Raw genomic sequence first — 13,061 nt, 5'->3', positions numbered from 1 at the left:
ATATTTGCGCTATTCACACTATCAATTTAAGGTTAAGAACCCCATCTTCAGATGGCTACGCCTGTTTTACTACAAAATTTTATTCGGCAGCTGCATGCAGTAAAACTAGTGTAGCGATCTGGAGATAAGCTTGATATCAGAAACAGGTAACGAAAATAAAGTTTTTTTTAAAGGTATTTTGTAGTGGGTTGCGTCTCCATTAATAATCCTGAATATAGCTACAGCCTCGAACTTCACAAGATGCGGCATGGATAAAATACAAACAACAATCAAAGAGTAGGTCGAGCAACTAGAGAACACTGCAAAGAATATAACAAGCCTAAGATCAGCAGTGAGAAAGTTACGGGGACTAAGCAATCTGATGTTCCAAGTGAAGACATAGATGAGAGTCGTAGACGTGGATAGCAAACTTGCTGCGTGGACGCAAACGGAAAATGAAGACTGCAGAGTAATACCGCTCCCCACGAGAGTCACGATTTTTAAAAAAACGACGCTAGTCCCCACCATCCGGATTCTTGAAAGAATCGAACACACATACATAAAAGAGATTCATTATCAAATACTGCATTACTATAGTGTAGGTAATTTGCTCTTGTTTTTAAGATAAGCTAGTGTTTCACTCCTGTCAATGTTTATGACGTCTTACCTCCTGAACTATATGTTGTAAAATGATTCACTTTTTTACTAAATTCAGTGGTATATAAGGATAACGTCTGAAAAATATGTTACGAATAGAGTTTGTAGGCAAGAAGTAATAAATTCAAAATTCACGCCTGATGCCGCAGTTTTATTACATGAACAGCGAAAATATAGTAAGCGATAAACTTTTTTTCTTTTATCATTCTGTGGAGCGTGTCAACGAGAAAAAGTTTCGCGGAGATTTTTAAATTATGTGTAAACGTCGTTGGAAGTATTTAACTGCTCTCATTCTGAAGTATTAGATGGATATAGTATGAGTATTTCCGCGCCACGAGTTATTCTGCTAACTTTAGTGCACCTTGCTAACTTTAATACACTCTAAGGTAAGAAAGAAACCCGAACCACAAAGGAATTATCCGGATGGGTCGGAATCGGTACATGAGAAGAAACGTTCAGGAAAACTCAAGAGTAAGAGCTTCAGAAATTGAGCAAGTCAATAACGCGTTGGTCCATCTGTGGCCCTAATGCAAGCATTTATTCGGCTTGGCACTTCGGCTTGGCACTGATTGATGAGGTTACTGGATGTCCTACTGAGGGAGGGAGATTGTGCCAAATTCTGTCCGATTGGCGCGTTTGAGCGTCAAAATTACAAAATGGCCGTAGTGCTGGAAAAGTTCTCAACTGAGGGGGGGGGGGGGGGGGGAGAGGTTCGGTGACCTTCCCTGTCAAGTTAGGCTTTGGCAAGGACGACGACCAGCAGTAGAATCTCTCTACGTGTGAGGACGCGCATTATCTTGCTGAAATGTAAGCCCAGGAAGGCCTGCCATGAAGAGCAACAAAACGGGGCGTGGAATATCGTCGACGTACCGCTGTGTCGACAGACACCGCGGATGACAGCCAAAGAGGTCCTACTATGAAATAAAATGAAACCCCAGATCATCACTGCTGGCTGTCGGCCTGTATGGCGAGCGGCAATCAGGTTAGTATCCCACCTCCGTTCAGGGCATGTGAAGACTCGTCTTCGGTGTGGAATTCCATTGACTGGAGTAGAATTGTCTTCATGGAAGAGTACTGCTTCGAACTGAGTCCCGATGACTAGTAAAGACATTGGACGATGGTAATCAAGCACAGAAAGACTTGGACATTATTTCCACCAGTGTAATGAATGGCAAATCTGGTTTAATGTGGACAAATGCTAGACGATGTCTGGAACAAAGCGAAAGAAATCGAACGTTTCTGATTAAAATTTCAGTGGCGAAAATCTGTAGCTCGTCACACCGTTTTAATATTTAGGGTTAATACTAGAAAGCGAAATGAAATGGGACGATCATATAAAATCAGTTTTAGGAAAGGTGGAGGAAAAATTAGATTTGTCGGACGGGTTCTAGGAAACTGTAAGGCGTATGTAGAGAAAATAGTGTACAAGACGCTAATGCGAGCAGTTTTAAAGTAATTTGGAAGTCGTTATCAAACGGAGATCGTCAAATTGAAAAACGTGCTGCTAGGATCGTAACCGGTTGGTGCAGTGCATGCGAAAGTTTAACTCACACACTCAGAAACTAAAATGATAATCTTTGGAAGAAAGTTGAGATCCCGCGAAACCCTGTTAAATAACTTTACAGAATCGGTATCCAAAAAACGGTATGTGTCTCCTTCGTATGCCTCGTGTATAGGGACCATGCAAATAACACGAGAGAGAGATTAGGGTGCGTCCAGAGTTATAGAGAGTCATTTTTCCCCACTCAGTACACGAATGGAATAGGGCAGAACACACTAGTACTAGTACTAAGTAACCACTGCGATGCACTGAAAAATGGTTTGGTGAGTATGTATTTTGATTCTGCGCTGACATGTTAACTAGTTCTTGTGTCCCAGCATATTCTTTCGACTCGGTTCAGTTTTGTGGAAAAAGTTATGCCAGTCATTTTTCCTTCTAATTTTTCATTTTACACTCTATCTACCATTATAATTCGTAACAATCACACAAAAAATGTTCTCAGCTTCTAGTTAACCAAAATGCCTTAGTCGGTGTTTCACTTCTACTTGGTGCCATCCTCCAAACATGTAATGATCTGCTTCATTAGCTCAGAGTCACTTTATAAGGATAAACTGATGTGAAGAGGTATGAGAGAAGGCCTCTGGATGCCCTGTGAGATAGAGACGGTAACGAGACTCCGATTTAGTTGCACGTTTTCTCTGCAACAAAAGTAACACAGACATGTGCTCCCTTTCATTCACACAGAAGTCCCTTGTAAACTGAGGCTTCCTGCCAGAATTTTCTGCATGTTTATTTCCAGCAGGTGCTGAAAAAACTTGCCTTCTTGGAACAGTCACTATCTCTTACAGAAGGTCAGAAGGCTCCAATGACAGCCCACTTTAAATTTAAATTTTTGCTGTTAGGACATCCACAACTGCTCGTGATTTAAACATCCGTAAAGCCTTCAGTCAATAAATAGGTACACAAATATAGGGAATGTTTTAATCATGAGCCACTTTAAATTGTTGAGGCAGAGGTCGGTGCATCAGATCCAGTCTAGCCACATACCAAATCTACCGAAAGACTGCTCGAGAGTCACTAGCGGTAAAGGACCGTGCAGCGTGGCCGGGAGTCATACGTTACAGGGTAAAGGAAAGAAATATTATTATTTAATATCCTGTCCATGCTGAGGTCTCGTAGAAGCTGGAAGAAGCTCCGATTGGACCCGGCCGGGAAAGGACATCAATCTTGCCCGTTTCAGAAAAGCACCCGACAATTGCATTAGCCGCTTTATGAAGAAACCAAATCAAGACTGCCGGCCGGGATATTGAACCTCGCTCCCCGAGGGTGCAAGTCCAGTGCGTTTACCACCAGGCACCTCACTCGTTAACAACCTGCAATGAAAACAAGTATGGAAATAGCTACGTGTGGAGGAACAAGGTAGGACCCTTGGCCTGTTGCACAAGGTCTCGCTTGCGTGATTACAGAGGCGGGACAGTGCGTCATGCAGAGAAATCCCTGTTGCCCAACAGGTGGTTACGATACAATGCAGACTAATGATCACTACCTACTGTGCATCTCAAACTGTAGCTGTCTGACCATGTCGGCCAAAGGTGGCCATGTTGCTGTAATACAAGAACTGAAATGCCACTACAGCGCAGAAGGAAGTACGTATTCAATGTAAACCCACGTGAGTACAAATCACTGAATGTTCAAGATTTTTGGCGAAGAACAAAATGAACTGATTTAAAACCACTGCAGAAAACGGTAACAGATCTGCTCTATCGTTTCAAAACTAGAGTGTGATCCGAACACCGAGAGGCTGGTCAGAAAACTTATTCTACATAATTTTCATTTATGCTGTAATTATTCATTTCAGTGTCACGCAAAGCAACGACTTGAGGTGCAGTGTAAATTGATGAGTTAGCCATACTTATATAAGTAGGTACACTTCACAAAACTACGCAACCAGAACTGTGCAGGTATCTCTTGAACTGAGCTGATGGTTCAAATGGCTCTGAGCACTATGGGACTTAACTTCTGAGATCATCAGTCCCCTAGAACTTAGAACTACTGAAACCTAACTAACCTAAGGACAGGCCGGCCGGAGTGGCCGACCGGTTCTAGGCGCTACAGTCTGGATCCGCGCGACCGCTACGGTCGCAAGTTCGAATCCTGCCTCGGGCATGGATGTGTGTGTTGTCCTTAGGTTAGTTAGGTTTAAGTAGTTCTAAGTTCTAGGGGACTGATGACCACAGATGTTAAGTCCCATAGTCCTCAGAGCCATTTGAACCATTTTGATTTTAACCTAAGGACATCACACACATCTATGCCCGAGGCAGGATTCGAACCTGCGGCCATAGCTGTCTCGCGGGAACTGAGCTGAGAGCGAATGTATAGTGTTGAAACGTCCCCTTAGAAAAATTATAAATGACTGTGCTTAAACCGACACGCAATATTTTTAGTGCAACGCAATCTGACTTTCAAAAATCCCCACAAAAGAATGGCCCTGGCTAACAATAACCTATACCTTTCATGAATCACTTACCTCACAAAAATCTTCGTTATTCAAACTACTGCAATACAGCGTGCGCCAATACTGCCAGCTAAATGAAAGATTCTAACTACTGAAGGCACTAACTACTGATAGGCATACTTAGCAAATGAAAGATTTTGATAGAGAAGAAACGATGTATTTACCTTAATAGTGTTCAAAAGTCTTAACATATATATCTGTTCATGACATCCAGTCTTACAAATTTACTGTCTCTGATGGACACACGTCCAGATCATCCGCTCTCAAAACTCCGCCATCTCTCTCCCCACATCCACCACTGCTGGCGGCCCACCTCCAACTGCGCAACGCTACGCGCTGTTAATAGCCAACTGCCCAACACTACAATAGCAAATTCCTACAATGCAAACCAGCCACAGACTGCACACAACACAGTCAGTGATTTTCATATAGAGCGCTACGTGGTGTTACCAACATAAAAACCTAAACAGCCTACTTACAGTGTGTCATTACCGACGATTAAAATGTAAATACTCGTTATGTAGAAATCGATATCAACATGTGCGAAGATCCCTACTTCCCTATCTAAAATGAAATACATTTCATCCGACATTACATATTTCCTTATTTTCGTATCAAATCGCGAACTTCCGCAAAAGACAGCAATCGGTTTCATGTTCAGAACTAGCAAATCGTAAGTTCTAAATATTGCAATTACTCCAAAAATAATAGCGGATTTTGAAGCGTGAAACTGCTTTTAATTCGTCTCTTATGTAGCTACGGTGCTACTCAGCGACTTCAGAAAGTTAGTTTAACATGACGTCCCACCCTAAGACGCATTGTCAGAAAGGGTATATGTTCAAGGTTTTCTGCACTGACTGTTCTGCGAAAGCGCAGATAGTATCTGAACTCTTACGGTAATAAGGATTTGCGAATAGTGAGTTTAATGGAGGAGGTGCACTGCAATGCATTGTGCCATGAAAATCTGAGTGGGGCAGGGGCCGTGACCGGATGGCCGAAGCGGTTACGGCAACCGCTCGTGAGGAGCTGTAAATTTTCAACTTTCACCATTGCGTTACCCCAACGCCCCGTCCGGCTAGGCGTCACAGTGTTCCACCCATCCTTTACCTTTCCTTCCCCTTCTTACGTTTCGTGTTTACAAGCAAAGGAAAAGAGAGAGAGAGGCTACAGGCGGTGACTGACCTGTGGCATGTAGCCGACGCGCCGGCCGGGCACTCCGCTGCCCTTGGAGCCGGGACGGCCGCCCAGCACCCAGATCTCGCCCGTGTTGAGTCGCCGCCGGCCCACGATGCAGCTCAGCAGCGTCGTCTTGCCGCAGCCGCTGGCGCCCAGCAGGCCGTAGCTGCAACCACAAGACGCACCCTGTCATGGCACATGTTGAAACGTCCCCTTTGAACAATTATACAGGACTGTGCTTAACCTGACACACAATATTTTTAGCGCAACGCAATCCGACTTTCAAAATTTTCTACTAAAGAATGGCCCTGACAAACATTAAACTATACCTTTCACAAATCACTTACCTCACAAAAATCTTCGCTGCTCAAGCTACTGCAATACAGCGAGCGCCACTACTGCCAGCTAAATAAAAGATTCAAACTACTAAAGGCACTAACTACTGATAGGGATAGTTAGCAAATGAAAGATATTAATAGAGAGCAAACAATGTATTTACCTTAATATCATCACAAGTCATAATATATATATCAGTTCATGACAAATTAGAAACCTCCGCCATCTCTCTCCCCACATCCACCACTGCTGGCGGCTCACCTCCAACTGCGCAACGCTACGCGCTGTTCACATCCAGCTGCCGCTGCCCAACACTACAATGGCAGACAACAATGCAAACTAGCCACAGACTGCACACAGCACAGCCAGTGATTTTCATACAGAGGTGGCGTTACCAATAAAAAACCTAAACAGCCTACTTACATAGAGAAAACATAAACAGCCTACTTACATAGAGAAAACATAAACAGCCTACTTACATAGAGAAAACATAAACAGCCTACTTACAATGTCTCCCAAAATGGTTCAAATGGTTCTAAGCACTATGGGACTTAACATCTGAGGTCATCAGTCCACTAGACTTAGAACTACTTAAACCTAACTAACCTAAGGACATCACGCACATCCATGCCCGAGGCATGATTCGAACCTGCGACCGTAGCGGTCGCGTGGTTCCACACTGAAGCGCCTAGAACCACTCGGCCACAACGGCCCCCTGTGACCATATTGATCATAATCCAAAATCCGCACCGAACTCAGTACTGGCTTGGCGTCTTCTGCTCTTCAACAAGGTCTACAAAAAAAGTGTCACAGCTCCACAGAACACGAAGCATGTGATTTATAAAACTGGTTCTATTGGCTAGTGCGCTAGACGAAAACGGATCATTTTGGAAATAAATAACTAGAAACATTTCACTTTGGAAATCAATCTCGTGATACCTGTAGGATAACACCACTCCAAAAAGGAAACAACTGATTTGACAGGAAAACATCTAACACCACTGTTTTGGCCCTACAAGCTGAATATTGATCTGAAATGCTAATATCTCAGTTTAGAAATTCGATCTTTAATGGTTGGTAACCAACGACCAAATAACCGCTTCCAGCTGCTAATTTTCACATGTACAGTACTACAGCAGTGAATTGAAACAGCTAACTTGGTTACTGGTTATCCAATATTTTGATTCTGTCTAAGATGTCCTAATAAAAATAGTTATTACGTGATCCTTATTTTTCCAAAACCATTTTCTGTTTCGAATTTGTTAGTGCGGATCAAAACAACTCGAAAAATAAATGAATTAAAAAGCAACCAGTCACTATTTCACATTCTTGAATGGAATTTTTGGAGCATTTCCGTGGTAACACAGTGTTGCAAATGTGATTCAGAATCATCTTTTACGCATACCCGTCAGGACTTCCCGTTGCTCGCCAGTCTTCCAGCAGAGTACTATCTCTCTCGCTTTCCCACCTAAAGCAGTCATTTGTCTTTGACGGAAACACTTCCAAGACACAGCTGAACACTTGCAGTGGGACAAATTGAACTTCTCGAATAATGAGTAGGTTACTAACGCCTCGAAGTTTAATAATATTCCTAACGGAGTGAGGCTATCTGTCAGATTTCCATTGTGACGGTGTTTGCTTTGTTACTTTCTAGTTAATTACCACTTTCAACCGGTTTCTTGTAATGCATAGTGCTTACGAGATCACGGCGTCGTTACTGCTTGGCATGAATGCGCCTTTGGAACGGAAGCGATTTAATCTAACAAAAAGCAAGTGAACCAGGTGAGGTGTCTAATCGAAGTATCGCATAGTATACAGTGTTAAAGATCTTGTATTTTTCTCTATATTACAAACTGGGAACATTAAAAGAGTGCCTGTAGTTTTGCTTGATAAGTTTAACGTTTCAGTCAAACTCATTGGACAAATATACTCGTATGTGGATAAATTTGTCGTGGATGAAAATCTAAAAAATGGCTCTGAGCACTATGGGACTTAACTTCTGACGTCATCAGTCCCCTAGAACTTAGAACTACTTAAACCTAACTAACCTAAGGTCATCACACACATCCATGCCCGAGGCAGGATTCGAACCTGCGACCGTAGCGGTCGCGCGATTCCAGACTGAAGCGCCTAGAACCGCTCGGCCACTTCGACCGGCACGAAAATCTAAGCTCAGTCCCATCCAGATACGTATTTGACGCTCTAAACTAAAATCTTTGTAGGCCTCCTCTGAGTTCAATTAATTACCCTTCATGGTAATAAACGCCGAGTCAGTCAGGAGTGAAAAGTGAAGGAGGGCACAGAGAAATAAGCGCCAACGGAAAAGTGTAATAATCATGAGGAAATTATCTTTTTTTCAGAAATTGTCCTACAGCAAATAATAATCTGAGAGAACTGTGATTGAAAATGCCATACCTAGAAGGTTGCATCGATAAGAAAAATTCTCTCCGCATCCATATGGCGTTCGCAGGTCTCTTATCCGCATCTGTAACCGCCAGTCTCTTATCCCTATTCATATCCATGGATATTAAAGCACTGCAAACCTCCTAAGCCCGTTCGATAAGCCGGTACTCCGATGTGGGCTCGCGCCTGGCCGGAATTTTTGTCTGTTGAAGTCGGGCCTCGTCATACAGGGTATTAGGGGCATAAGTGCAGATAGTTCTAATGATGACCGAGAACAGCGTACTGAACAAAGATACATTAGAATTTACTTCAATTGCAGACTGACAATTATACACTCCTGGAAATTGAAATAAGAACACCGTGAATTCATTGTCCCAGGAAGGGGAAACTTTATTGACACATTCCTGGGGTCAGATACATCACATGATCACACTGACAGAACCACAGGCACATAGACACAGGCAACAGAGCATGCACAATGTCGGCACTAATACAGTGTATATCCACCTTTCGCAGCAATGCAGGCTGCTATTCTCCCATGGAGACGATCGTAGAGATGCTGGATGTAGTCCTGTGGTACGGCTTGCCATGCCATTTCCACCTGGCGCCTCAGTTGGACCAGCGTTCGTGCTGGACGTGCAGACCGCGTGAGACGACGCTTCATCCAGTCCCAAACATGCTCAATGGGGGACAGATCCGGAGATCTTGCTGGCCAGGGTAGTTGACTTACACCTTCTAGAGCACGTTGGGTGGCACGGGATACATGCGGACGTGCATTGTCCTGTTGGAACAGCAAGTTCCCTTGCCGGTCTAGGAATGGTAGAACGATGGGTTCGATGACGGTTTGGATGTACCGTGCACTATTCAGTGTCCCCTCGACGATCACCAGTGGTGTACGGCCAGTGTAGGAGATCGCTCCCCACACCATGATGCCGGGTGTTGGCCCTGTGTGCCTCGGTCGTATGCAGTCCTGATTGTGGCGCTCACCTGCACGGCGCCAAACACGCATACGACCATCATTGGCACCAAGGCAGAAGCGACTCTCATCGCTGAAGACGACATGTCTCCATTCGTCCCTCCATTCACGCCTGTCGCGACACCACTGGAGGCGGGCTGCACGATGTTGGGGCGTGAGCGGAAGACGGCCTAACGGTGTGCGGGACCGTAGCCCAGCTTCATGGAGACGGTTGCGAATGGTCCACGCCGATACCCCAGGAGCAACAGTGTCCCTAATTTGCTGGGAAGTGGCGGTGCGGTCCCCTACGGCACTGCGTAGGATCCTACGGTCTTGGCGTGCATCCGTGCGTCGCTGCGGTCCGGTCCCAGGTCGACGGGCACGTGCACCTTCCGCCGACCACTGGCGACAACATCGATGTACTGTGGAGACCTCACGCCCCACGTGTTGAGCAATTCGGCGGTACGTCCACCCGGCCTCCCGCATGCCCACTATACGCCCTCGCTCGAAGTCCGTCAACTGCACATACGGTTCACGTCCACGCTGTCGCGGTATGCTACCAGTGTTAAAGACTGCGATGGAGCTCCGTATGCCACGGCAAACTGGCTGACACTGACGGCGGCGGTGCACAAATGCTGCGCAGCTAGCGCCATTCGACGGCCAACACCGCGGTTCCTGGTGTGTCCGCTGTGCCGTGCGTGTGATCATTGCTTGTACAGCCCTCTCGCAGTGTCCGGAGCAAGTATGGTGGGTCTGACACACCGGTGTCAATGTGTTCTTTTTTCCATTTCCAGGAGTGTAGATGTTACGAGTAGTACGTTTTTAGTTTGGCTTGTACCTCTAAGAACATGTGGCACAAGAAAGCAATTGAGGTTTATTTTCCCCTGGGCAGCAGATCGGGTGTTAAACTATGGACACATGTACACAAAACGGGTAATCTATATTGAGAGGCGTAGTGTACTCCATGGCACAGATACGATCATGCAGAAAACATTAGGTAGTAAATTAAATGATAATTTGGCGGGAAGACTGTTAGATGCAGAGAAAAAACAACTAACACATTTTAGTGGATACATATTAAGGTACCAATTATTAAAATATATGTATGTAAAATGCTGTATATATTCCATAACTAAAAGCATAATGGCCAATCACGACCACATTTTCATACAAAATAGCCTGCCATTTTCTTGATTCGTTCCGTAAGTCAGCTCTCTCGAAAAATTTTCATGCAGATGATTATCGGTTTTCTTTAAATTTATCGAAAAGGTAGATGAATGAAACAGGATTTTCTTAGAACTCAGCATCGTTCTTCGCTGCAGCATGATAACCATCTCCACATACAACGTCTGAAAGAGAAAAATAAAAATCTCCACTAACAAGGCAGATGTGTTTGTTTTATGGCGCTGCACCTTGATAGTCGAGAAAACTTCAAGAATGTTGACATTTCTATTAGTGTTAAACTAATTATACTATTTCGTCCGTCCTCACACTTTTGTTTTAACATTTTTGAGTTCCCATTTTTGTGTCTGCTGTGAGAACAGAGTTTTCTGCACGCAAAACAGCCAACTACAACTCCTTTCCATCAAAAAAGTAGCCAAATTACTGTCAAACCGTCAATTCTCATTTGGGCTTTCGTATTACCTTATAGTCATCTTGTTTCATCTTAAAGGTAGATATGCCCGTGTTGTCGATGTTATTAACACATTATTAACACACTCCCAGTAGTCGTAACTCCGATGCCTTCTCTAGCTCTTTATCAGACTCGTACTTCGTAGGTTGTCAGCGGACAGGGATGTCTCCAGGACACACTTCTTAAATTCCACGAAGAAAGAGGCCTCCCGAGCAAGTCATTCTCCGTTTTGTTTACTGAGTCATTAGTCTTCTCACTCATTATACGCGAATTCCATTAATGTGCCAACCTCTTCGTCCCAGAGTAACACATTCACCCTCAATTATTTGTTGGATGTGTTCCAATCTGTGTCATCTTCTATAGTGTTTACCCTCTGTAACTCATTCAAGTAACATGAAAGTTATTTCTTGATGTCATAACAAACGTCCTGCCATCCTGTCCCATCCTCTTCTTAGTGTTTTCCACATTTTCCTCTACTCGCCGGTTCTGAGGAGAACCTCCACATTCCTTACCTTATCAGTCCATCGAATTTTCAGCATCTCTCTGTGGCACCACGCCTCAAGTACTTCGATTCTCTTCTGTTCCGGTTTTCCCACAGTCCCTAAATCATTACCATACAGGGTGGTCCATTGATAGTGACCGGGCCAAATATCTCACTAAATAAGCGTCAAACGAAAAAATTACAAAGAACGAAACATGTCTAGCTTGAAGGGGCAAACCAGAAGCTATCGTTGGCCCGCTAGGATGGCGCTGCCATAGGTCAAACGGATATCAACTACGTTTTTTTAAATAGGAACCCCAATTTTTATTACATATTCGTGTAGTATGTAAAGAAATATGAATGTTTTAGTTGGACCACTTTTTTCGCTTTGTGATAGGTAGCGCTGTAATAGTCACAAACGTATAAGTACATGCTATCACGTAACATTCCGCCAGTGCGAACGGTATTTGCTTCATGATACACTACCCGTGTTAAAATGGACCGTTTACCAACTGCGGAAAAGGTCGATATCGTGTTGATGTATGGCTATTGTGATCAAAATACCTAACGGGCATGTGCTATGTATGCTGCTCGGTATCCTGGACGACATAATCCAAGTGTCCGTACCGTTCGCCAGATAGTTACGTTATTTAAGGAAACAGAAAGTGTTCAGCCACATGTGAAACGTCAACCACGACCTACAACAAATGATGATGCCCAAGTAGGTGTTTAGCTGCTGTCGCGGCTAATCCGCATATCAGTAGCAGACAAACTGCGTGAGAATCGGGAATCTCAAAAACGTCGGTGTTGAGAATACTACATCAACATCGATTGCACTCGTACCATATTTCTATACACCAGGAATTGCATGGCGACGACTTTGAACGTCGTGTATAGTTCTGCCACTGGGAACAAGAGAAATTACGGGACGATGACAGATTTTTTACACGTGTTCTATTTAGCAAGGAAGCGTCATTCACCAACAGCCGGCCGGTGTGGCCGTGCGGTTCTAGGCGCTTCAGTCTGGAAGCGCCTAGAACCGCGTGACCGCTACGGTCGCAGGTTCGAATCCTGCCTCGGGCATGGATGTGTGTGATGTCCTTAGGTTAGTTAGGTTTAAGTAGTTCTAAGTTCTAGGCGACTGATGACCTCAGAAGTTAAGTCGCATAGTGCTCAGAGCCATTCACCAACAGCGGTAACGTAAACCGGCATAATATGCTCTATTGGTCAACGGGAAATCCACGATGACTGCGACAAGTGGAACATCAGCGACCTTGGCGGGTTAATGTATGGTGCGTCATTATGGGAGGAAGGATAATTGGCCACCATTTTCTCGATGGCAATCTAAATGGTGCAGTGTATGCTGATTTCCTACGTAATGTTCTACCAATGTTACTAAAAGATGTTTCACTGCATGACAGAATG

At 44.2% G+C, this 13,061-nt stretch overlaps 1 protein-coding gene across 1 annotated transcript in view; it reads right to left on the bottom strand.

Annotated features, from left to right (window-relative positions):
• The window catches only part of LOC126473177 (ABC transporter G family member 20), a 406,331-nt gene that overhangs the window by 113,934 nt on the left and 279,336 nt on the right, over positions 1–13,061 (bottom strand). The window contains exon 3 of the mRNA XM_050100065.1: positions 5,835–5,994. Within this exon, the coding sequence (XP_049956022.1) occupies positions 5,835–5,994 (160 nt within the window). The remainder of the gene's footprint in view (positions 1–5,834; positions 5,995–13,061) is intronic.

This window comes from Schistocerca serialis, chromosome 4, assembly GCF_023864345.2.
Source record: "Schistocerca serialis cubense isolate TAMUIC-IGC-003099 chromosome 4, iqSchSeri2.2, whole genome shotgun sequence".
In the NCBI taxonomy this organism is placed as follows: Eukaryota; Metazoa; Arthropoda; class Insecta; order Orthoptera; family Acrididae; genus Schistocerca; species Schistocerca serialis.
Note: the sequence above shows the minus strand (reverse complement) of the source record. Positions and strands in the feature narration are given on the sequence as shown.